Here is a 27,119-nt window from a genome sequence, read left to right on the forward strand (position 1 = left end):
TACTTATTACCATTTTACTACTTTTTTCCAGTTGTTTCTGTAGTTGCTTTCTGTTCATTTTTTTCTTCTTTTTGTTTCTACCATTATATTTGGATGATTTTCTTTAGTGGTGTATTTGGTACATTTCTTTTTGGTTTCTCCGTCTGTTGTAGGTTTTTGATCTGTGGTTATCCCTGGAGAAGGAAATGGAACCCACTTCAGTATTCTTGCCTGGACAATCCCATGGACAGAAGAACCTTGAGGGCTACAGTCCATGGGGTCGCAGAGAGTCACACATGACTGAGCAACTAGCACTTTACCATAGAAATAATATTGACCTATAATTATATCTACTTGTTTTAAATTTGTATTCATTTAAGTTCAAACACATTCTGAAAGATCTAATTTTTTTTTTACTCTTCTCCCCAACACTGTGTTTTTGATGTCATATTTTGCATCTTCACGTTTATCTTTTTGCTGATAATTGTAGTTGTAGTTTCTTTTACCATTATTTTTTGTCTTTTAATCTGCACACTGGCTTAATTAAGTAATCTTCAATGCTTACTATATATCTGTCTTTCCTACTGGAATTTTCTCTTTCCTCTAGATTCTTACTTTTTCATTTAGAGATCTTTCAACATTTATTTTAGGGTAGGTTTAATATTGATAAATTCTTACTCCTTTTCCTTGTCTGAGAAGATCTTTTTCTCTCTTTCTGTTGTAAATGATAATCTGCTGAGTAGAGGATCCTTGGTTGCAGGTTTTTTCCTTTTAAGACTTTAAAATATAATGCTGCTCTCCTCTGACCTGCAAAGTTTCTGCAAAGAAATCAGGGGATAGCTGAATAGGAATTTGCTTGTGTGTGACTCTCTGTTTTTCTCTTGCTGTATTTGAAATTCTTTAACTTTTGCCATTTTAGGTATGACATGTCCTGGTAAGGGTATGATTGAGTTCATCTGGGGAAACCCAGTGGCTCTGCTGTCGTCAGAAGTCTAGACTGCTTCTGGGGTACTGCTTGAGTAAGCACCAGCAGTCGCTGCCACTGCCCCGCCTGGGCTCTACCCTAAAAGTAGAGGCTCAGTCACCTTTGCATCCCAAGGTGGAGTCTTTTCCCCTGTGCTGGCTGCCACACATCCAGTGCCACTCTGTGACATGGAGTGAGCTGGACCAGGGTGTTCACCTGACTCAATTGGAGAGTACTGTGAGGCAGTTGTTGGAAACCCAGCAGTTGCTGGGGCAGACCTTTGTCTTTCCTGCCTGGCATCAAGCCAGTACCCACACACTCCTCATGAGTGAAGTCCAGGTTTCTCCAACCTTACTATCTCTTCCAGTGGTTCTCCAACCAGTCCAAATGACTACATTCTCCCAAGAAGATTCTGGTACTGTTCCATATCAGAAGGATGGAAAAGGAATACTGGGCAGGAAAATTGTAGATGTCCACCTCAGAGTATAAATTTTACATTAGAATAGGCTTCTGTATAAACTTTATTTAAAATATGAGGTGCCCTTCATACATATGTATCTCTGCTTCTGAATTCTAAGAGATAAGATATGTTATGTTTGAAAGCAATGGCATTTCTTTAGAGATGGTCTGCTTGATGGCATATTGTCAAAATTAACTGACAATTACTATTAAATTACCAGTGGCGTTTTCCACAGCACTTTTGGTACTTACTTTTTTGTTGTTATAATGAAATTATAGGAAGATGTGAAGTGTATTTTGTAATCATTTCTGCTTAAAACCATTCTGAGCTGGATCTTAAAGAATGACTCTGACACTGAAACCTTGACCCTGATCATTTAACCCACTATTTTGTTGCTCTTATTTGATGAGAATCCTGTGGATCTAACTGATGATCTCATCCTCCTAAGATCTCTATCTATTTCTACTACAACAGGTGTAGCCCAGGTTGTGTATCAGTTTAGGACCTCTCTGCCCCCTTTAGTGATTCTGGTTTTGTGTCAGAATTTCATGTTCAGCATTCCCTTCTTCCTGTTAGCCCCTTACTGAGCCAGTCACTATGTCCAGGGGCATAGAATACATTGATTGTTTAGACTGGGTCTTGTGACCATGTTGATGCTTAGAAGTGTTATCAGTGGTGCTGGGAGAACTGGAAAACTACATGTAAAAGAATTAAATTTGAATATTCTCTAACACCATGCACAAAATAAACTAAAAATGATTTAAAGACCAAAATGTAAGATCAGATACTATAAAATTCCTAGAGTAAAAACATAGGTAGAATACTCTTTTGACATAAGTTGTATTTATGTCTTTTTGGATCCTCTCCAAAAGTAGTAGAGTAATGGAGATAAGAACAAAAATAACAAATGGGATCTAATTAAACTTAAAAGCTTTTGCACAGCAAGGATACTATAAACAAAAGAAGAGATAACCCAAAAAATGAGAGACAGTATTTGCAAATAATGCAAGCGACAAGGGATTAATCTCCAAAATATAAAAACAGCTCACACAGCTCAATATCAAAAAACCAAACAACCCAATCAAAAAATGGGCAGAAAACCTAAACAGACTTTTCTGGAAAGAAGATATACAGGTGACTAAAAAGCACATGAAAAGATGTTCCACATCACTAATTAGAGAAATGCAAATCAAAGCTACAATGAAACCCTCCTACATTATTGTTGCTGCTGCTGCTAAGTTGCTTTAGTCGTGCCCGACTCTGTGTGACCCCATAGACGGCAGCCCACCAGGCTCCCCCATCCCTGGGATCCTCCAGGCAAGAACACTGGAGTGGGCTGCCATTTCCTTCTCCAATGCATGAAAGTGAAAAGTGAAAGTGAAGTTGTTCAGTCGTGTCCAACTCTTAGCGACCCCATGGACTGCAGCCTACCAGGCTCCTCCATCCATGGGATTCTCTGGGCAACAGTACTGGAGTGGGGTGCCATTGCCTTCTCCCTCTACATTGTTGATGAAAATCTAAATTGACATATCCACTACGGGGAACGGTATGGAACTTCCTTTAAAAACTAAAAATAGAGCTCCCATGCGATCCTACAGAAAGTGAAGAATAAAGAATAAAGATAAAGAAGAACCTCTTGATGAAAGTGAAATAGGAGAGTGAAAAAGTTGGCTTTAAGCTCAACATTCAGAAAACTAAGATCATGGCCTCTGGTACGATCACTTCATGGCAAATAGATTGGGAAACAATGGAAAGAGTAACAGACTTTATTTTTTTGAGCTCAAAAATCACTGCAGATGGTGACTGCAGCCTTGAAATTAAAAGACACTTGCTCCTTGGAAGAGAAGTTACGACTATCCTAGATGGCATATTAAAAAGCAGAGACATTACTTTGCTAACAAAGGTCCGTCTAGTCAAAGCGATGGTTTTTCCAGGAGTCATGTATGGCTGTGAGAGTTGAACTATAAAGAAAGCTGAGCACTAAAGAATTGATGATTTTGAACTGTGGTGTTGGAGAAAACTCTTGAGAATCTCTTGGAGTGTTTGGAGACCAAACCAGTACATCCTAAAAGAAATCAGTCCTGAATATTCATTGGAAGGACTGATGCTGAAGCTGAAACTCCAATACTTAGGTCACCTGATATGAAGAACTGACTCATTTGATAAGACCCTGATGCTGGGAAGGATTGAAGGCAGGAGGAGAAGGGGATGAAAGAGGATGAGATGGTTGGATAGCATCACCGACTCAATGGACATGAGTTTGAGTAAGCTCAGAGAGTTGGCGATGGACGGGGAAACCTGGCATGCTGAAGTCCCTGGGGTCACAAAGAGTCAGACATGACTGAGTGAGTGAACTGAATGAATGATCCTACAATTCCACCCCTGGGCATATACCTAGAGCAAGCTATAATTTGAAAAGCTATGTGCATCCCAGTGTTCATTGCAGCACTATTTACAATAGCCAGATGTGAAGCAACTTGAATGTCCAACTTATGGTTGCCCAGGGGAAGATGAATGAAGACGTGGTATATTTATACAATGGAATATACTTGGCCATTAAAAAGAATGAAATAGGCAGAAGACCTAAATAGACATTTCTCTGAAGAAGACACACAGATGGCCGACAGGCACATGAAAAGATATTCAACATCACTAATTATTAGAGAAATGCAAATGCAAAGACTACAGTGAGGTATCACCTCACACCAGCCAGAATTGATATCATCAAAAAGTCCACAAACAATAAATCTTGTAAAGGGTGTGGAGAGAAGGGAACCCTCCCTCACTGTTGTGAGTGCATGTTCAGTTGCTTCCATTGTATCCCACTTTATACAACCCTATGGATTGTAGCCCTCCAGGCTTCTCTATCCATAGGATTCTCCAGGCAAGTATACTGGAGTGGGTTGTCATGCCCTCCTCCAGGGATCTAACCCATGTCTCTTGTGTCTTCTGCGTTGGTAGACATGTTCTTTACCACTAGTACCAGATGGGAAGCCACCCCTCAATGTTCTTGGGAATGTAAATTGGTGCAGCCACTGTGGGGAACAGTATGGAGATTCCTTAAAAAACTAAAAATAGAGCTACCATATGACCCTGCAGTTCTACTCCTGGGCGTATATCTGGAGAAAAACATGATCTGAAAGGATACATGCACCCCAGTGTTCATTGCAGTACTGTTTACAATAGCCAATACATGGAAGCAACCTAAATATCCATCAACAGAGGAATGGATAAAGAAGACGTGATACATATATACAATGGAATATTACTCAGCCATTAAAAAGAATGAAATAATACCATTTGCAGCTACATGGATGGACGTAGGGATTGTCATACTGAGTGAAGCAAGTTCAGACAGAGAAGGAGAAATATCATATGACATCCCTTATGCTGCTGCTGCTGCTAAGTCACGTCAGTTGTGTCCAACTCTGTGCAACCCCGTAGATGGCACCCTACCAGGCTCCTCTGTCCCTGGGATTCCCCAGGCAAGAACACTGGAGTGGGTTGCCATTTCCTTCTCCAGTGCATGAAAGTGAAAAGTGAAAGTGAAGTTGTTCAGTCGTGTCCAACTCTTAGCGACCCCATGTACTGCAGCCTACCAGGCTCCTCCATCCATGGGATTTCCCAGCCAAGAGTACTGGAGTGGGGTGCCATTGCCTTCTCTGGACATCCCTTATATGTGGAATCTAAAAAGAAATGATACACATAAACTTATTTAAAAAAGAGAGACTCACAGACTCAGAGAAGGAATTTATGGTTGCCCAGGGGAAGGATGGGGGAAGGGATAATTAGGGAGTTTGGGATGAACATGTATACACTGCTACATTTAAAATGGATAACCAGCAAGGACCTACTGTATAGGGCATGGGACTCTGCTCAGTGTTATGTGGCAGCCTGGATGGGAGGGGAGTTTGGGGGAGAATGGATACATATATGTGTAAGGCTGAGTCCCTTTACTGTTCACCTGAAACTATCACAATATTGTTAATTGGCTGTATGCCAATAGAAAATTAAAAAATTAAAACAAACAATGAAATAATGCCATTTGCAGTAACATTAAAGGACCTAGAGATTATCATACGAAGTGAAATAAGCCAGACAGAGAAAGACAAACATCATATGATGTCACTTACATGTGGAATCTAAAGAAGTGATACAAATGAACTTATTTACAAAACAGAAAGAGACTCACAGATGTAGAAAAGACAAATGTATAGTTACCAGTGGTTAAAGGGGGTGAGAGGAGGGACAAATTAGGAAGTTGGGGTTAATATATACACAGTACTACATATATAAAATCAGATCAGATCAGATCAGTCGCTCAGTCGTGTCCGACTCTTTGTGACCTCATGAATCGCAGCACGCCAGGCCTCCCTGTCCATCACCAACTCCCGGAGTTCACTCAGACTCACGTCCATTGAGTCAGTGATGCCATCCAGCCATCTCATCCTCTGTCGTCCCCTTCTCCTCTTGCCCCCAATCCCTCCCAGCATCAGAGTCTTTTCCAATGAGTCAACTCTTCGCATGAGGTGGCCAAAGTACTGGAGTTTCAGCTTCAGCATCATTCCTTCCAAAGAAATCCCAGAGCTGATCTCCTTCAGAAGGACTGGTTGGATCTCCTTGCAGTCCAAGGGACTCTCAAGAGTCTTCTCCAACACCACAGTTCAAAAGCATCAATTCTTTGGCGCTCAGCCTTCTTCATAGTCCAACTCTCACATCCATACATGACCACAGGAAAAACCATAGCCTTGACTAGGATGAACCTTTGTTGGCAAAGTAATGTCTCTGCTTTTGAATATGCTATCTAGGTTGGTCATAACTTTCCTTCCAAGGAGTAAGCGTCTTTTAAGTTCACGGCTGCAGTCACCATCTGTAGTGATTTTGGAGCCCAGAAAAATAAAGTCTGACACTGTTTCCACCATTTCCCCATCTATTTCCCATGAAGTGATGGGACCGGATGCCATGATCTTCGTTTTCTGAATGTTGAGCTTTAAACCAACTTTTTCACTCTCCTCTTTCACTTTCATTAAGAGGCTTTTTAGTTCCTCTTCACTTTCTGCCATAGGGTGGTGTCATCTGCATATCTGAGGTTATTGATATTTCTCCCGGCAATCTTGATTCCAGCTTGTGTTTCTTCCAGTCCAGCATTTCTCATGATGTACTCTGCATATAAGTTAAATAAACAGGGTGACAATATACAGCCTTGATGAACTCCTTTTCCTATTTGGAACCAGTCTGTTGTTCCATGTCCAGTTCTAACTGTTGCTTCCTGACCTGCATACAGGTTTCTCAAGAGGCAGATCAGGTGGTCTGGTATTCCCATCTCTTTCAGAATTTTCCACAGTTTATTGTGATCCACACAGTCAAAGGCTTTGGCATAGTCAGTAAAGCAGAAATAGATGTTTTTCTGGAACTCTCTTGCTTTTTCCATGATCCAGTGGATGTTGGCAATTTGATCTACATATATAAAATAGACAACTAATAAGGACCCACTGTAGAGCACAGAGAAGTATATTCAATATTTTGTAGTAACCTATAAGGGAAAAGAATTGAAAAGGATTCTATACTATCTATCTATCTATCTATCTATATATATATATTTATTTATTTTCAGATTCTTTTCTGTACTGTGTACTTTTCTGTGCTGAATCACTGTACTGTATACCTAAAACTAACATGTTATTGTAAATAACTATACTTCAACTTTTAAAAAGTTATAAAAGTAACCACTAGAAAGACTAAACATTATTGCTGTGGGGGGAGAGATGTAAAGTGGTATATAAGGCTTATTTAATTTAATCCATCAATTATAGAATAAATAAATATCTTCATAAAATTTCTGAAAAATTAACTGAGTTAGGAAATCAAGGAATCTATTGTTTGAATCAGACTTAAATTTATTTTATTTTATTTTTTAACTTTACAGTATTGTATTGGTTTTGCCATATATAAAAATGAATCCGCCACAGGTATACATGTGTTCCCCATCCTGAACCCTCCTACCTCCTCCCTCCCCATACCATCCCTCTGGGTCATGTTTTAATTCAGTAAATCCTATAAACTTTGTCTTCAACTTTGGAGTGCTTGAATCTCAACTCTACCATTACTTTTCTCTATGTTTTTTAAATAAGTTAATCCAGCCTCTCTGAACTTAAGTTTCCTTGTTTTACAAATGGGAATAATATAATCTGTTTTGCTGTTTCTTGTGAATATTAAATAAGCAAATGTTTTAAAAACCAATTATATAGTGTCTGGAGTGAAGTGAGCACTTCCTAAATGCTTTATATTGCGAATGTCTATGAAATATATCAATATTGAGACTATTTGCCTTTGAAATAAAACAATCTATAGGTTTATTACCTGAAAAATTATGTAATGTTTTTTCAGGTACCTTCAAATGCATCAGAAATATGTTATATTATTAAAGCATCACCAGGAACTAGACAAGTGGAAAGTAAAGGAATTATTGTAAAGAAGAAATATTCTCTTCCTAAAGATATACCTCAAGGTACTATAGTATGAATGTAGAACCTACTCTTTGAAAGATACAAAAGATTTTTTCATTGTAAATTCCTTATGTACCCAGGAATTAGTTATAAATTGTATTCTGAGAGTTCTTCCATGAAGTGGAAACGGTAAAATTATAAAAAAGCTTGGTCAGTTTTCAGAACCTGAGTAAAATGGGTTTTTTGAAAGTCTATTACTGTCATCTCTTAAAAAATTATGTTATGCCATTAATTTAAAGTGTATTTATCTAGTATCCTTCCTTTTATAATTATCTAAAATTAGTGATTTTGGGTTTCATAGATAGATATTTCATTTTTAAATATATGGAGATATTTTTGCATTCACTTAGCATTAGTTGAGCACTTGCTCTGGGAAAGGCACCTCATTATATCTTCTTTATTTCTCACTATTACTTTATGATAGCAGGATGTATACTTTTTAAAAAAAATATTAAGAATATGAGGCTTAAAGTAGTATGAAATTTGTCCAAGATCACACTGCTACCAAGTAATGGAGAGGAATTCAATCTTTCAAGGCTTCTATGCTCCAAATTTAGATTTTTCTGTACTTCCCTCACTGCATATCAGACAGAATGTCTAATTACTCAATGAAGCTGGGAACCTTTGAAAGGTAAGCAAGCAGTAAAGAAACTGAAACTTAATAGGTTATGTATAACGTGATCCTTGCCCCCGTTTCCTCCACAGAACATGCCCAGAGCACTCCTGAAGTCCACAGAGATCTTTTTCATTAAGTTCCTTGACTACTTAATTTAGTGATGTTCATTTGACACTTAATAATATACTACTGGGCTTCCCTGGCGACTCAGATGGTGAAGAATCTGCCTGCAGTGCAGGAGACCTAGGTTCAATTCCTGGGTTGGGACGATCCCCCAGTGAAGGGAATGGCTACCCATTCCAGTATTCTTCCCTGGAGAATTCCATAGACTGAGGAGCCTGGCAGTCTACCTGACATAATTCATAATGCTAACTTTTTATATTCTTTGGGTTATGAAGTTTTAAATGACAGAAATCACATAATAGACCTCTTTCTATCTCAGTCTCTGATAACTTTAGCATAGTGGTAGGGAATAGTAGATGCTGTATCAATCAGGGTTCTACCAAAGAAACAGAATAAATGGTATATGTAGAGAGACACATATATGTATAGGTATATAAAGAGATTTATTTTAGAGAATTGACTTATGCAATTGGAAGGTCTGATTGCAACCTGTAGGGCAGGCTAAAAACTCTTGGGCAGGAGCCAATGATACAGTAAATCCTCAGGAGGAATTTTTCTTCAGAGAAACTTCAGTTTTTTTCTTAAGGTCTTTCAGTTGATTGTATGAGGCCTACCCACATTATCAAGGATAATCTCCTTTACTTAAAGTTATTTATTACATATGTTAACCATAATACGTTCATAGAAGCACCAAGATTAGTATTTAATTTAATTAGGTAATGTTACCTAGCCAAGTTGATGCATACAACTTACCATCACAGTCCACTCCATGTCAACTATGCATTCATACACATCTCCTTAAACCATATTTAATGTCTAAATAAAGACAATAACAAAGTAATACTTCTGCCTAACATACTACAGCTACTCTACATAAAACTGAAAATGTGATCACTCCTTCCCCAGAAGAGGATAAAGTCCTTCGGTGATATTTGTTTTTCTTCTTGATATCCTGTAGCTTAGATACTATGATATAAAGTTAAGTGTTATTAATAAAACTTATGTTACATGATATAGGCATGAAAGAGGGAAGAAAACAAAAATATTTGCTTAACTAGTCACGTGGTTATCAGATCAGATCAGATCAGTCGCTCAGTCATGTCCAACTCTTTGCGACCCCATGAATCGCAGCACGCCAGGCCCCCCTGTCCCTTACCAACCCCCGGAGTTCACTCAGACTCACGTCCATCGAGTCAGTGATGCCATCCAGCCATCTCATCCTCTGTCGTCCCCTTCTCCTCCTGCCCCGAATCCCTCCCAGCATCAGAGTCTTTTCCAATGAGTCAACTCTTTGCATGAGGTGGCCAAAGTACCGGAGTTTCAGCTTCAGCATCGTTCCTTCCAAAGAAATCCCAGGGCTGATCTCTCAGGTACTTATAACTACTTTCCTCCACTACTTATTTCATACTACCTCTACCATCAGCAACCACCTCAACTGGTTGTGGTTCTTTTACTGGTCAGGTGACACAACCCTCATTTCTGAAGGGCCTGTGCCATCAGTAGTCCCACTTAGATTGGGTTATTATAGTTTTCCATTGACCTTAATGGTGGGGCATGGTAGTACTAAGAGATGCTCTTAGTACTGCCAGGCTCCTCTGTCTATGGGATTCTCCAGGCAAGAATACTGGAGTGGGTTGCCATTTCCTTTTCCAGGGGAACTTCCCAACCCAGGAATTGAACCCAGGTCTCTCCCACATTGCAGGCAGATGCTTTATCCTGTATTCCAGATATCCTCTTCCTTACCTCCATCATGGCACAGTAGTCTGATTTCCCCTTGGCAGTCAGGATCAATCACCCCAGCCAGCACAAAGAAGTTTCTTCTTTGCCTGTTGACTCAGAGGTGTGAGAAGCCCTAAGTGGCTAGGTGGCTATCTTAATTTCCAGTTCAATAGAATCATTGTTGTGACTCCTGGTAACAGCATTTCTTCCTTTTGAACTAAGGTATCTAGACCTGTAGAGCATAAAGTCATGGCCACAGGAGGCAAAAATTCTCCTAGTGGGTCACAAGGGGTAATATTGAATGGTCTCACTTCCATTTCTACCACTTGATTCCTGGGCCTGTGAATCATGGTTATGGAGAAACAGTACCACCATATATTGGATGCTGAGTCAGAACATACAGAACCTTAGGCAGAACCTTGCCCCAGTTCTGCAGGTTGATGCTATAATGAATCTTCTAAAGGCCTTTCCACCATTTTGTCAAGCCAGCTGCTTCAGAGTGGTGGGGAACATGATAAGACCAGTAAATTCCAAGAGTTTGGGCCTATTGCCAAACTATTTTTTCTGTTAAGTGAGTAGTGTGATCAGAAACAATGTTTTGGGATAACATGATGGTTTATAAGGCCTTCTGTAAATCCTTGGTTGGTGAGTTTTGGCAGAAGCATCATGTACAGGGAAGGCAAATCCATATCCAGAATAACTGTCTATTCCAGTAAGAATAAAATGTTTCCCCATTCATGATGAAGTGGACCAATGTACTCAACCCACCAGGTAGCTCGCTGACCACTCCAGGGAAAGTAAAAGTCGCTCAGTTGTGTCTGCTCTTTGTGACCCCATGGACTATACAGTCCATGGAATTCTCCAGGCCAGAATACTGGAGTGGGTAGCCTTTCTCTAGGGGATCTTCACTAGGTGTTGGTCTTTGCTGCTGACAGATTGGGTACTCAGCAGTGGCTGTAGCCAGGCCGACATTGGTGAGTGGAAATCTGTTTTGCTGAGACCATGCACAATCTCTATCCCTGTCACCATGGCCACTTTGTTCATTGGCTTACTGGGTGATGACAGGGGTGGCTGGGGAAAGAAGCTAACTGGTATCCACATAACAGGTAATCTTATCCACTTGATTATGAAAATTGTCCTCTGTTTAGGTAACATTTGGTGAGTGTTCATGTGGGATACTGATATCATCATGTTTTTTTGCCCATTCAGAGACTTCTAGTTTCATACCTCTTCTCATATTTTCTTGTCATCATTTTCAAATCATGTATCTTCCAAGTACCTGACTACCTAGCCAAATTATTGGTCACAGCCAATGAAAGTAAAAGTGTTGGTCACTCAGTCATGTCCAATTCTTTGCGACCCCATGGAGTGTAGCCCCACCAGGCTCCTCTGTTCATGGGGTTTTCCAGGCAAGAATACTGGAATGGGTAGCCATTACCTTCTCCAGGGCATCTTCCCGACCTAGGGATAAAACCCAGGTCTCCTGCATTGCAGGCAGCTTCTTTACCATCTGAGCCACCTCATATATAATCACACATTTGGCCATTTCTTCCAATAAAGTGAACAACTGGATTCAGTCCTTGAAGTTCTGCCCACTTGAAGGATATTCCTTCACCAGTTTCCTTCAGGGATGTCCCAGAAAGAAGCTATAGGTGCTAAGGCTGTTCACTTTCAGGTGGTGTCTGCATATCATGGAGAACCATCTGTAGATGAAGCCTGAGCTTTCTTTTCCTCAGTTACCTGTCCAGAACTCTCCGTGATACCATTAAAGCAAGCAGGGAAAGAGAAGATAAAGTATCAGGAATAGTGGACATGGCGTGTGGCTCACTTCCTCATATAACTTACTTTTGCCTTCAGGGCCTGCTTGAGCCCAGTCTCATAAACCTGTTTCTATTTGCTAACAGTGTGCTGCTCTTCACAGCCAACCTTATGGCTTGGTGCATCAGACAACACACAATTCATGGTGGGCAGCTCAGCTCTCATTGTAACTTGGTGGTCCATGGTTAAGGGTTTGATCTCTACTAAGACTCAGTAGCAGAGCATAAGCTATTTCTCAAAAAGAGAGTGATTACCCACGGAGGATGGCAGCACTCTGTTGAAAAATCCTTAGGGCCTGTACTGTGATTATTCATCTGCAAGCCCCAAACAGCTTCTCTTTTCGCCACTGCCACTTCAAGCACCATTTGATCTGCTGGACCATTATGGCACAAGCAGTACAGTAGCCTGGACCTTTTGCAGACTCTTCTCTTTGTTCTGAGACCCCCTCAAAACCAGCAACTTTTTAGGTCACTCAGTAAGTGGGCTGGAGTTGTACACACAAATGAGGGATATGTTGACTCCAAAATCTAAAATGGCCCTCTACGTATTGTGTCTGGTTTTTGGTTGTTGAAGGGTCCAGATGCAACAATTTATCCTTTAGCTTGTAAGGCAGATGTCTCATACCACTGGACCCCTAGAAGTTTCACTGAAATGGAAAGAAACCCAGAAATTCCATTTCCCTGGGCCCTAGAGACCCAGAGTTTCTATTCTGAGGAATATATCCACTGTCAGTTCAGTTCAGTTCAGTCGCTCAATTGTGTCTGACTCTCTGCGACCCCATGAATCGCAGCACGCCAGGCCTCCCTGTCCATCACCAACTCCCGGAGTTCACTCAGACTCACGTCCATTGAGTCAGGGATGCCATCCAGCCATCTCATCCTCTGTCATCCCCTTCTCCTCCTGCCCCCAATCCCTCCCAGCATCAGAGTCTTTTCCAATGAGTCAACTCTTTGCATGAGGTGGCCAAAGTACTGGAGTTTCAGCTTTAGCATCATTCCTTCCAAAGAAATCCCGGGGCTGATCTCCTTCAGAATGGACTGGTTGGATCTCCTTGCAGTCCAAGGGACTCTGAAGAGTCTTCACCAACACCATAGTTCAAAAGCATCAACTGTAGTGTGCACATATATTCCTCATAAGAAATATACTAGAATGTTCATAGCAGCACTATTGGTAACAGCTTCAAACCAGAAACTCTTTGAATATGCCCATCAACAGTAGAATGGATAAACTGTGATATAGTCACTGATTAAAGTGCTATACAGTACTGAGAATCAACAGTATACAGTTACTTGCAAGAGTATTGATGAGTCCCACACAAGAAGCCAAACACAATAGAGTACATTTAATATCACTTATATTTAGTAGTACAAAACTAGGCAAAACTAAACTATGATGGAAATCACTATGGTGGATGTCCTTGTTGGGAAGCTGGTATTAACTGGAAAGAGTTATAAGAGGGAATTCTAGGGTCCTGGTAGTGTTCCATTTCATTATCCCAATGGTAGTTACATGGATGTGTTAAGTTTCTGAAGGCCCAAGAAGCTGTATAGTACTTTTCTGTGTGTATGTAAATTGATAAAAATTGATAAATTAATATCAGTAAATTGATAAAAATAAACTCTTAACTTGATCTTTTTGGCCGGTCATAATAATTCATCAGGTAATGTCATAATTCTGGGTTTAATTATGCAACAAACCAAAACTAAATTGTGTTTAGGAGGTTCTTTCTAGTGTTAAGACCAAATTTTTTAGTTTAATTCAGAGAGTCCCACTGATGCATATTGAACCAGTTGTGCCACCTCCTGGCTTCTTTCTAGGCTCTCATCGCATACAGCAGCCTCCATATTTAAGTAATTCCCTTTCAACCTCTGGGCACTTGTCTCTGTCTTTCCTTTCGTAAAAATAGCAAAGCCCCAAGCTAACTGTGAGCATGTTATTTTAAACATGCAGCAGCCTATTTTTAGTCCTGGCATTTAACAGTTTAGCTAGTTTGGCAGTAATCTAATCAGGGACAGAGCGAAGCTCACTTTTGATGGTCTAGGACCCCTGTTCAGTATGCTGCTTGTTCATTTATAACTGGTATTATGCCGATTAAAGAAAAAATTGGTGAAAGTAAACCACGAGTCCAAAAGAGATATGGTTGACGAGATGGTGTGGGTAAGCAGAGATCTGAGAATGGTTATAGACAGACAGATAGAAGAGGCCTTATAAAACATCCAGTCCAAGGTTTCTCATTGTGTGGTCCTCTGACTACCTGTACCAGAATCACTGTAGATCTGATAAATTACAATCTCTAGAGAGATGGCGTAAGTATCTACAATTTGATGAGCTTTCTATGTGATCCCAATAAGCACTAAAATTTGAGAACCATACGATAATCTAGTTTGTTTTACTCATTTTGCATACAACAAAAACGACCTGGCTATATTGATCAGTAACTTGTCCAAGGTCACACAGGTAGTTACTGGCAGAATCAGAACTAGAACTTAGCTTTCCTGGTTCTTGCTAAGTTTGACTGTTGTTGTTTAGCAGCTAAGTTATGTCTGATTCTTTGTGACCCCATGGACTGCAGTACACCAGGCTTCCCTGTCTTTCATTATCTCCCTGAGTTTGCTCAAACTCATGTCCATTGAGTCATTGATTCCATCCAATCATCTCATCCTCTGTCACCCCCTTCTCCTCCTGCCCTCAGTCTTTCCTAGCATCAGAGTCTTTTCCAATGCGATTGCTCTTTGCATCATGGGCCAGAGTGTTGGAGCTTCAGCTTCTGCATCAGTCCTTCCAGTGAGTATTCAGGGTTGATTTCCTTTAGGATTGACTGGTTTGATCTTTTTGCTGTGCAAAGGACTCTCAAGAGTTCTCCAGCACACAATTTGAAAGCATTAATTCTTCAGTGCTCAGCCTTCTTTATGGCCTAACTCTCACATCCATTCATGACTACTGGGAAAACCATAGCTTTGACTATATGGACCTTTGTTGGCAAAGTGATGTCTGTGCTTTTTAATTTGCTGTATAGTTTGTCATAGCTTTTCTTCCAAGTAGCAAGCATCTTTTAATTTCATGGCTGCAGTCACCATTTGCAGTGATTTCGGGGCCCAAGAAAATAAAATCTGTCACTGTTTTCACTTTTCCCCCATCTATTTGCCATGAATGTTGAGTTTTAAGCCAGATTTTTCACTCTCCTCTTTCACCCTCATCCAGAGGCTCTTTAGTTCCTCTTCACTGTCTACCTTTAGTGTAGTATCATCTGCATATCTGAGATTATTGATATTTGACTGGGTAGCTGTCATATAGAGAATGTAAGAGTAGATAGGGCTCTGAGTTTCTCAGCTCATCCAGACAGAGCAGTCTTGCTTCTCTTTGCTTTACACATTGGATTTCTATATTTTATTTAAACAGAGACTTAAAATTTTTTTAAAACCAATAAGAAGAACCAGCCAATCATTGCTTTATACTGTTACAGTTACAGCAATGGAGGTCTGTTATTGGTACTTTAATTCAGCCAACAAGCATGCATTAGGCATTGTATTATTAGTTAGGGATATGAATACAGCTTTTGTCCTCCAGGGCTTACGGATTCATCATGAGGTAGACTTCACAGTCTTCTAAGGTGATAAGTTAGAAGTGGAGCAAAGCATCCTAGAAGCCCAGGAGAGGATGATTTTAACTTTGAAGTGTCAGGGAAGACTTCCAAGGTAACAGTACCTTTTGGAAAATCCAACAAAACCTGTAGCTATCCTTAGATTTTGAGATTTTTATTTTCTTCAGAGAAGCTGATAAATGATATGTTAAAAATTTATATCTTAAGCTAGTATAATAACAGCTTTTACCTGGATATATATCTTAAGTGAGAGTTTGAATTTTTAGATAATAGCAGGCAGAAGGCAATGGCACCCCACTCCAGCACTCTTGCCTGGAAAATCCCATGGACAGAGGAGCCTGGTAGGCTGCAGTCCATGTGGTCGCTAAGAGTCAGACACGACTGAGTGACTTCCCTTTCACTCTTCACTTTCACGCATTGGAGAAGGAAATGGCAACCCACTCCAGTGTTCTTGCCTAGAGAATCCCAGGGACGGGGGATCCTGGTGGGCTTCCGTCTATGGGGTCGCACAGAGTCGAACACGACTGAAGTGACTTAGCAGAATTGACTTAGCAGCAGTAGCAGCAGAGATGATATGCTGTAGGTGATGTCAGGGGGAAATATAGAGCATGGCCCTGGATGTATATATGAAGGCCAAGGAGGGGTGGAGGAGACTACATAGTTGGATGGGCTGGTTGCCACTTGGAATGTTTAAGTTGTATGGAGAGGATGACTGTGGCCCAGTTTCCAAAGTGATCGACAAGTGAGCAAACTGTATCTGAGGTCAGTGAAGATAACAATAAGGAAGAGTAGAGGGTAGAATTCTTGCCTGGAGAATCTCAGGGACAGTGGAGCCTGGTGGGCTGCCATCTATGGGGTCGTACAGAGTCGGACACGACTGGAGCAACTTAGCAGTAGCAGCAGTAGAGGATAGAATAGCCAGTACTTCCCAAACTTTAGTTTACTTGTGACTTGCTTGAGGATCTTATTAAAAATGGAGATTTATGATTCTCTTGCTCTGGAATAGAGCCCAAGATTCTACATTTCTAATCAACTCCTAGATGACATTGAAGTTACTGGTCCATGGACCACTAAAGATACAGGTCTCTGGTGCTCAAACAGCTGTACATCAAACTTTTCTGGATATTTGAGTCCCTTGTTCAGAGGTTCTGTCCTATTTGGTATGGAGTATAGCCTGGATATCAGGATTTTTAAAAGCTCAAATAACTAAGGTGTAGCAGAGTTTGAAAACCATTGATATAGGCTGATTAGGCCAGGCATAAGGTGTATCATAGAATGAATGTGACAATGGAAATACATAAAGTTGACTCCACCTGTTATTATCATCTAAACATTCAAATTCTCACTAAAGATATATATCCAGGTAAAAGTTATTATTCTATTAGCTTAAGATATGAATTTATAACATAACATTTATCATTTTTTCTGAAAAAGAAAATAAAAATCTCAAAATCTAAGGAGAGCTATAGGTTTTGTTTGACTTTCCAAAAGGTACAAGATATTGGGAGGAAGAAAGTCCTCAGAATCCTGTATTGGAAAGAACCTGGGTTCAGCTACAACAGGTCAGTAGGAGAATGGAAGCAGGGATAGCCTGGAAAAGGAGATTCTGACTAGCTGGTGGCTGTGGAGGACTGGGATGGGAACCACAACTGGATGGATTCCACCAGGTTACCAGGCTGGAGTTAGCAGCCTATGATGGCCACTGACAGCTGTCTTTGCTGGGCTTTCTGTTGGAATGTCAGACAGGTCTCTTTGTGCCTCCAAAGAGAAGAGAAGTATCCTCAGTATGTCCAGGAGGGAGTGAGCCAGCTTTCCCTTTTTCTTTCTTTCTTTTTTTAAGGACCTCTAGATTTGTTTCCTAAGGATTGATGGATTGAAACTAGAGTTGCTTGGACATCAAGTGTTCTGTCTCCTAGGGACTGGTTATTAATAACTATTGGACACATGCTTGTGATGTATATGAAATAATCTATTGTTATTTTTTTCTCCAGATATTATAATAAAAACAAGTGGAAGGATGTAGCAGGTGTGGCTGAATTTTCACTACTTTGAAGATTTGGATGTGAAGTCAAAGTCCGTGAAGCACAATATCTGCTTGAAATTATATAAAATTAAAAAATCAAAATTCTCTAATTATTTGTGCTATATCCTGATGTTGAAATTTTACTGAGTCTTATAAATTACTTTTAATAAGCTGAGAAGGAATCGTTCTTCTATCTGTTTCTTAAATATATATATATATATATATATATTTGTATTGTAAAATAACAAACAGCTTATATTAGAAGACTGTACACTAAATAGATGACTTCAGCTATTTATAAAGATGCAATACCAGGATACCAGGTAACTTCGTTTGATGGTTTTTTCCCAAGTTTATCCTTTGTATGGATTAACAGTAGTAAAATTGTTGATGCTTATATTACAAGCTATTTTTAACAGAACTTAATTGAAACCACATGAGTGAGAGACCTAATTCCAGGTCTGACTGAAAGAAACTCTATACTCAAGGTTTGCTGAAGCAGGAATTGTGTAATACTTTCAATCAATCAGATACTAAGTATTTAATATATTACCTCATCCCAAACAACCTTCTTTAGCTAGTGCTATCTATCTGTAGGACTTTTTTTGAGGGGTAATATATCTTGGAAATGACCTTCCTAAAAAGCAGCAATCCTATTGTCAGTGAACACAGTATAGTGTATAACTGGTGGTGAGGTTTTAATTCTGATGGTTTTACTAATGTTATTAGACATAAAATTAAGTGAGGCAAAATTTCAGAGCTGCTTCAGTATGAAGGAAAATTCTAAAATTGAAGAATTAACTGAGGTTACATAACCCATATAGTACTCATTTTAAAATAGGAGTCTCATGAAGATATTCTTGTAAATAATTTCACAAGGCCTTAAGCCATTAACAAAACTTACTTGTGATTTTGGTTTTATATTCTAATTTGGAGGTAAAATACAGGAAAGCTGTTAGGAAATATAGAAGAGATCATTAATGATGGAGGTTAGAACCAAATTTAGACTTGATTTCTCAATCAGTACTCAACTAAGTCAGCAACTCTTGTGGTCGTTTTAAAAAGCAGAAATGTGATAAGCAGCGGGGGAATATGAAATTAAATAGAAGGCTTATTCCCTGCCTTCAAGGAGTTTATAATCCAAGGGATAGGGGTGAGAATGAGAACAAAGTATTTGATAGTTTCTAAACAGGTGGTAGGTTCTTGTGAGAAAAAAATGATACCTGATTCTTAGACTGGTCCTAATGGGGCTGGAGGAAATAAACATTTGATAGTTTCATATTGCTGATAAGAAAAATATAAAGATAAAGACTTGGCCAGGCTGATGTGATTTAGAAAGTGAGATAACCAGCAAATGAAGGCAGGACTATGTGAATCCACTATTTTTATTAGCTGGAGCACAGGGAAAGGTGGGAGGGAGGAAAGAGTTGCAATTGAAGTTCAAGGCTTACTAGTAAAGGACATAACTTTAGTTATGATTAAGAGGAAAGAAAGTAGAATAACCCGACTTGCTATCTGCCAGACGTGATAAGTTCCAGGAAGATTCCTGTTGGCAAATCTAGAAGGTTATATTGTAACTTTGCATTGGTGGGTAGGCGCCAGACATCTTTCAGTGAACCTCCCTGGAAGACCATCAGAAAAGGAGTTCATTTCTTTCTGGGGAGAGTGTCTCCATAGTTTTCATCATATTTTCAAAGTGGTCTATGTTTTTTAAAAGGTTAACAGTGGGACTGGACCACTTTATTTTAGCATACAACTAATTACATTTCATTTCTAAGCACTTAAAATTATATTTTCAAGTTCATGAAAAGAAAAAACAAACCCTCATGTCACAAGTACCCAGAAAATTCAGTTAAAAATTCATGAAAGGCCAAGCAATCATGATGCCATTTCCATTTAAAAAATTTAAAGTTTTGTTCACCTTTCCAAGGTTTGTTCAGTTATGAATAGCTTCTTTATCTCATATTGTGCACACATGCTTATATGAAGGGTGTGATACCTAGACTTTCCAGATAGAAGTTATCTTCAGTCTCCTGCTCTACTGTAGCTTTCTAACCTTCATTTTAACATACTGGATCATCTTATATTTTAAATGCTCCCTTGATTCTATACATTCTTCTACCTATGTAATAATTCCTTACCTGTTTATATCCATGTTTCCTGAAAAGAGTCCTTTCTGCTTTTTCACTGATTCCCTTCACTGCTCAGTCCTTTCTCCTCTTCCTTCCCCTACCCTCAACACACATAAAGTCTGGTTTCACCTTGGGCCCTTCACTGACACTGGTCCCCTCAAGGCTACCAGCATTCCTTTGATGTTAATCTAAGGAGTATTTCTCAGTTCTCATCTTACCCAGCCCCTCCTAGCTAATGATGTTGTAGACTATTACTCTCCTCTTGAAATCCTACAGTAAGGAATGACTTCTCTGAAACATTACTCTCCAGGCTTTCATCTCATTTCTTACCTCATCCCATCTTTGATCTCTTTCTCTTCTATTTTTCCTTACTTTCCTTTGTCCTGTCTTTAAATTTTGTTGTTTCTTTGAGTTATAATCTAGGACTTCTTTTTTTTTCCCTCTTAATTTATCTTTATCTGTTGCTCTACACTGGGATCTCTGGTTGTGATCTGTGAGCTATTACTTGCAGCATGTGGGATCTAGTTCCCTGGCCAGGACTGAACCCAGGCCCCCTGTATTGGGAGTGCAGAATCTTAGCCACTGAACCACCAGGGAAGTCCCATATTCTAGGGCTTCTTATATTACACTGTCTCTCTTGGTGATGTCATCTATCACTGCCATTGGTTATTATCTCTGTTCTGCTGCTGCTGCTGCTGCTAAGTTGCTTCAGTCATGTCCAACTCTGTGCGACCCCATAGACGGCAGCCCACCAGGCCCCGCCGTCCCTGGGGTTCTCCAGGCAAGAACACTGGAGTGGGTTGCCATTTCCTCCTCCAATGCATGAAAGTGAAAAGTGAAAGGGAAGTCGCTCAGTCATGTCCGACTCTTAGCGACCTCATGGACTGCAGCCTACCAGGCTCCTCCATCCATGGGATTTTCCAGGCAAGAGTACTGGAGTGGGGTGCCATTGCCTTCTCCCTTATCTCTGTTCAGTTGACCCCAAATCGTTGTCAGTAACTGCCATGGATATTGGTAGTGAATATGTGTGGTGACTGGCCCTGCCTGTGTCCCCCAGAAGTTTATTGTCTTTCCTTGTGTTCCCACAGCATCTTGTACTTGCCTGCATCATACTAATCACAATGTACTGTAATTGCCTTTCAAATTCTACACTTTATCCCTTCGACTATAAGATTCTTGCATGTAGAAACTACATCTTGTTCACCACTGTATTTCTGTTCCCTTCTGACTTCACTTCACTTCACTACCTCCCTTATAATTGGATTTTGAGTTTCCAAGTCACATGATTTAGGTGGGATTGATCCCAACTTTAGTTCTAGATGTGGGCCTTTAATGGTTTAAATCGATTACATGGCCCACTTAACTCAGGCACAGTGATTGGTTCAGGATTAGGGGCAAGGCCTAAAATAATGTATTGGGTTAAATCTCAGTGCTTTTCCTGAGAATACTGGATACAGCCTTTTTATTATACTATTCCTCTAAGGAGAGCTGCTGGCAGCCATCTTGTGTCCACAAATGGAGGCAGTGTCTGGGAATGGAGTTCACATAGAGGAATTAGAACTGGAATAGAGAAGCTAGATTCTTGATGTTATTGTTGAGTCTTTGCATACAGCTGTGCCTGAACTGTTCTGTACTTTAGCTCCAGTTATGCTAGCTAATCAGTTTTTTTTTTTTTTTTTTTTTTTGCTTAGGCCAGTTTAGTTTGGGTTTTCTATCATGTGCAACACAGAACATCCTGACTGATGGACTCACATGAGACATTGCTAGAGTTCTAAGTCTCTGTAGCCAACTGCTTACTTGTCATCACCACAGGGATTCCCATGGTATCTCATACTCAACATATCCCAAATTGAATTTATATCGCCTTGAAGCAGTTATGTCTTCTATCATCTGTTTCAGTGTTGGATAGCTTCATCTATCCAAGTTACCTAGCCAGAAAGTTGCTATCACCCTTTTCCTCTTACTTTCTCACAGGCAGGCAATCATGAAGTCCTGTTGATTTTGAATCCTAAAAGTCCTCAGTATTTTCCATATTCCTCCATTCCTATGGCTGTTCTCTGAGTTCATGCCAGTATTTTCTTGCCTGGCTTAGAATAAAAGCCTCTTCACTCATTTCTCAGTCATTATTGTTGTACCCTATAGTCAATTTTTCACAATGCATCTAGAGAGAACTGTCTAAAATGCTCACCTGATCATGTTGTTTTCTGCTTAAAATCCCTTGCTAGCTCCCCATGTCCTCTAGATAAAGTCTTTTAAATGATTTTTACATAGTTTTATTAATCCAGTTCAATTTTACCATTAGATTGTATTGTAGGTCACTGGATTTTTAAATTCTCTCTTGCCTCCAAGCCCTGAATGTGTTGCTCCATCTGCCTGGAACACACTTTCTATGCCCACATCTTCTTTTTTTAGCATATCCCATTTTAATTTTTAATCCAGATTTATTTCCCCTTTCAGAAAACTCCCCTTAATTCCTCCAAAAGGTTACTTGTTTTTCCTTATTTTCATCCTGTACTTGCCCATATCATAGCATTTACTATAACATCATGTAATTGCCTGTCAACTTCTGTTTCCTTTTGTATACTTCCAGTAGAATTCAATGTGAAGATTTCAAGCCAATTTTATGTTGAAGATAAAAGTTTGATTCCTTAAAAGCACTTATCACAATCTGTAATAACTTGTTTACTTGTTGGTTTCTTAAGGGTGAGGGCTGTAACTGTCTTGTACATTATTGCATCCTTAGCACCTGGAACTAAGCAGGTGTTTGATTTCATCATCTTTATTAGATTCTTTCTCTTAGCATATGAAATTCTCTAATATCTTCCATCTCAAAAAAAAAAAAAAATTCCCTCCTTCCATCTCCTCTCAATCCCCATTTTTCCTGCTCCTTATCTCAGCGAAGCAGAGTAGTTGTCTATATTTGCTTTATTACTCCCTCCCTACTCTTTCTTTTTTGAGTTCCCTCCATTCTGGCTTTTGCTCTGCTTTCTATTGAAACTGTTCTTGTCAAGATGTGTATGTTGAAAAATCTAACGGACACTTAAACTTTCAGTAACATTCAACACAGTTGATGTCTTCTTCCTTTTTGGGGTTATTTTCTTCTTTTGTCTTACTACTACTCATCCTTCTTTGTTGAGTCTTTCTAGTGAAGACTTGTAAGTGGTGTCCTCTCTGAATATTAGTGCTGGACTGTCTACTATACATACATACTCTTTCTAGGAAAACTCACTTATTCTGTTATCTTAAATTCTGTGTATGAGCTGATGTCTAGCAAATTTTTCTTCAGTCCTGCCTTCTCCTCATATATTCTACTCAGAATCTCCAGGTGGATAGCTAGTGGTCATTCAAACTTAATATATCCAAACTTACTATGCTAGATTTTCCTCTTTAAACCTATAATTTCACTCATCTTTGTATCAGGAAATTACTTCCAGTTGGTTGCTCAAGGCAAAAACCTAGGAGTCAATCTTTAGTTTTTCTTTTACTTCTACTATAAATCCTATTAGTTCTGTCTTAAAATAGTTAGCTAACATCAACTCTTGCCTAAAATACATGGTCTACCCCTATATAGTTTCTCTCTTACCATTCTTATTCTTTTATACTCCTTTCTCCACAGAGCAACCAGAGTAATCTTCTAAAATCATAAATTCTATCATGTCCCTTTCCTGTTTTTAAATTCCTACAATAGTTTACATCACACTTGATCCAATCTCTTTTGCATGATTTACAAGGTTCTACATAATCTGGCTCCATGTCGCCATTTAAACCATATCTCAAACATCTTCCCCCTCCCAGAGTATATTCAGCTGTTTTAGCCCCTCCCCGCTTTTTTTTTCTTCAGACAGGAGAAACCCCTTCCTGTCTCAGAGTGTTTGTATTTTTCATCTCTCTTATATAATGTTATTTACCATCATGTTTCCATGGCTTGTCCCTTTTCATTCTTTAGACCTCAGTTCAAATCCCACATCTTTGGAGAGGACTTTCCTGACCACTGTATCTAAATTTGGCTCCCTCCAGTTGTATACTATTAACTCTTTCTTTCCTAACTTTTACCACTACTTGCAAACATTTTGTTTACTTCGCATCTTCCCACTAAGAATTAAGTTCCTAAAAGTAGGAATAGACAGCCAGAACATCGAATTGACACCTTTGAGGGACTGAAGAAATATTTGTTAAATAATGTTTGTTTTCTGTTGCCTCAAACAACTGCCATTCCCGTATTATACAGCAGTAAATCATTGGTTGGCTTAAGAGTTTTTAAAACTGAGGTACTCTGAGTCCATCTAAGTGTCATTCAGGAAGTTTTACTTGATCATCTTGATTTGACTATCTTGTTCTGAGATGTTATCAATGAAAATCTAATTTGTTTCAGAAGAATTCAGCACAATTGAGGTTGTGCTTATTAGCATGGTGGTTAAAGGAGCAAGATTCCTGTTTTATTGCCACCTTTTGCTGTCTGATAACTCGAAAATGGCTGTAGGGAGGAGTATGCCTCTTTTCTATGTTACTGGGATCAGGTGGACAGAGACCCAAAGGCCTTTGGGGTTTGCACAGAGGCTAAATTTTCTACTCCTGAGTGAAAGTGTAGGCCTTATGTCTAACTTTCTAACCGAACAGCTCCACATTTATATGTTATTAATGAATAATTATTTTATTTTATTTCTCACACTTCCTTCTTGCCCCTAAATATAAAGAGGCTACTTTAAGACACCTCAATTTCTCTGTGAAAAGAGGTCATGTTGAGTAAAAGGAGAAAAAAATATAATCTACACTGTCACTAAACTTGAAACTATTTTCAGTTTAATCTACATAATTAGGTATAGTTACATGTCCTCTTTTATGGCAAACTTGTATCATTTCAGTGCCCTCTAAGTCTATAATTTGAATATTACACTATAACATAAAGGAAATGTGATGAATGATAGCAAGTATTGGGTTGGCCAAAAAGTTCCTTCAGTTTTAAAATAAAAATAAAGGATACTTTATCATTTTTACTAAGAACTTTATTGTACAATGAATTCAATGTTTTATTCCAGTACCTTCTGCCATTTTTCAGGCACCTTCATAACTTCATCTTCCCCAAACTTTTTATCTTTTTGAGCAAAGAACTGTTATAGGTGCCTTTTACAGTCTTCAGGAATTGAAATTTCTCCCCTTAATTAGTTAGTTCAGTCGCTCAGTCATGTCCGACTCTTTGCGACCCCATGAACCGCAGCACGCCAGGCCTCCCAGTCCATCACCAACTGCCAGGGTCTATCCAAACCCATGTCAATTGAGTTGGTGATGCCATACAACCATCTCATCCTCTGTTGTCCCCTTCTCCTCCTGCCTTCAATCTTTCCCAGCATCAGGGTCTTTTCCAATGAGTCAGCTCTTCGCATGAGGTTGACAAAGTATTGGAGTTTCAGCCTCAGCATCAGTCCTTCCAATGAACACCCACTGATCTCCTTTAGGATGGACTGGTTGAATCTCCAAGGGACTCTCAAGAGTTTCCTCCAACACCACAGTTCAAAAGCAGCAATTCTTCGGGGCTCAGCTTTCTTTATAGTCCAACTCTCACATCCATACATGACTACTGGAAAAACCATAGCCTTGACTAGACGGACCTTTGTTGACAAAGTAATGTCTCTGCTTTTTAATATGCTGTCTATCCTGGAATGTGAAGTGAAGTGGGCCTTAGAAAGCATCACTATGAACAAAGCTAGTGAAGGTGATGGAATTCCAGTTGAGCTATTTCAAACCCTGAAAGATGATGCTGTGAAAGTGCTGCACTCAATATGCCAGCAAATTTGGAAAACTCAGCAGTGGTCACATCACTGGAAAAGGTCAGTTTTCATTCCAATCCCAAAGAAAGGCAATGCCAAAGAATGCTCAAACTACCCCACAATTGCACTCATCTCACACACTAGTAAAGTAATGCTCAAAATTCTCCAAGCCAGGCTTCAGCAATACATGAACCAGGAAATTCCTGATGTTCAAGCTGGTTTTAGAAAAGGCAGAGGAACCAGAGATCAAATTGCCAACATCCGCTGGATCATGGAAAAAGCAAGAGAGTTCCAGAAAAACATCTATTTCTGCTTTACTGACTATGCCAAAGCCTTTGACTGTGTGGACCACAATAAACTGTGGAAAATTCTGAAGGAGATGGGAATACCAGACCACCTGACCTGCTTCTTGAGAAACCTGTATGCAGGTCAGGAAGCAACAGTTAGAACTGGACATGGAACAACAGACTGGTTCCAAATAGGAAAAGGAGTTCATCAAGGCTGTATATTGTCACCCTGTTTATTTAACTTATATGCAGAATACATCATGAGAAACCCTGGCTGGAAGAAGCACAAGCTGGAATCAAGATTGCCGGGAGAAATATCAATAACCTCAGATATGCAGATGACACCACCCTTATGGCAGAAAGTGAAGAGGAACTAAAGAGCCTCTTGATGAAAGTGAAAGAGGAGAATGAAAATGTTGGCTTAAAGCTCAACATTCAGAAAACTAAGATCATGGCATCCGGTCCCATCACTTCAGGGGAAGTAGATAGGGAAACAGTGTCAGACTTTATTTGGGCTCCAAAATCACTGCAGATGGTGATTGCAGCTATGAAATTAAAAGACACTTACTCCTTGGAAGGAAAGTTATGACCAACCTAGATAGCATATTCAAAAGCAGAGACATTACTTTGCCAACAAAGGTTCATCTAGTCAAGGCTATGGTTTTTCCTGTGGTCACGTATGGATGAGAGTTGGACTCTGAAGAAAGCTGAGCACCGAAGAATTGATGCTTTTGAACTGTGGTATTGGAGAAGACTGTTGAGAGTCCCTTGGACTGCAAGGAGATCCAACCAGTCCATTCTAAAGGAGATCAATCCTGGGTGTTCATTGGAAAGACTGATGCTGAAGCTGAAACTCTAATACTTGGCCACCTCATGTGAAGAGTTGACTCATTGGAAAAGACCCTGATGCTGGGAGGGATTGGGGGCAGGAGGAGAAGGGGACGACAGAGGATTAGATGGCTGGTTGGCATCACTGACTTGATAGACGTGAGTTTGAGTGAACTCTGGGAGTTGGTGATGGACAGGGGGGCCTGGAGTGCTGCTATTCATGGGGTCACCGAGAGTTGGACACAACTGAGTGATTGAACTGAACTGCACTGAGGTTGGTCATAACTTTCCTTCCAAA

The 27,119-nt window shown here is 39.7% G+C and overlaps 1 protein-coding gene across 3 annotated transcripts in view; it reads left to right on the forward strand.

The window, feature by feature from the left end:
* MEIKIN (meiotic kinetochore factor) overlaps positions 1-18,180 on the forward strand; it is a 138,306-nt gene extending 120,126 nt beyond the window's left edge. Inside the window, exons 13-15 of one of the 3 annotated variants that reach the window (XR_009737463.1) lie at positions 7,791-7,911; positions 8,337-8,540; positions 17,778-18,180. Coding sequence is in view for 1 of the 3 variants with exons in the window: in XM_061422862.1 (XP_061278846.1) it covers positions 7,791-7,911; positions 17,778-17,809 (153 nt within the window). In the remaining 2 variants the exon portion in view is untranslated. The other 2 variants (XM_061422862.1, XR_009737464.1) reach the window with 2 other exon arrangements.
* Positions 18,181-27,119: the final 8,939 nt, after the last annotated feature.

The sequence above is a fragment of the Bos javanicus genome, chromosome 7, assembly GCF_032452875.1.
Source record: "Bos javanicus breed banteng chromosome 7, ARS-OSU_banteng_1.0, whole genome shotgun sequence".
Lineage (NCBI taxonomy): Eukaryota > Metazoa > Chordata > Mammalia > Artiodactyla > Bovidae > Bos > Bos javanicus.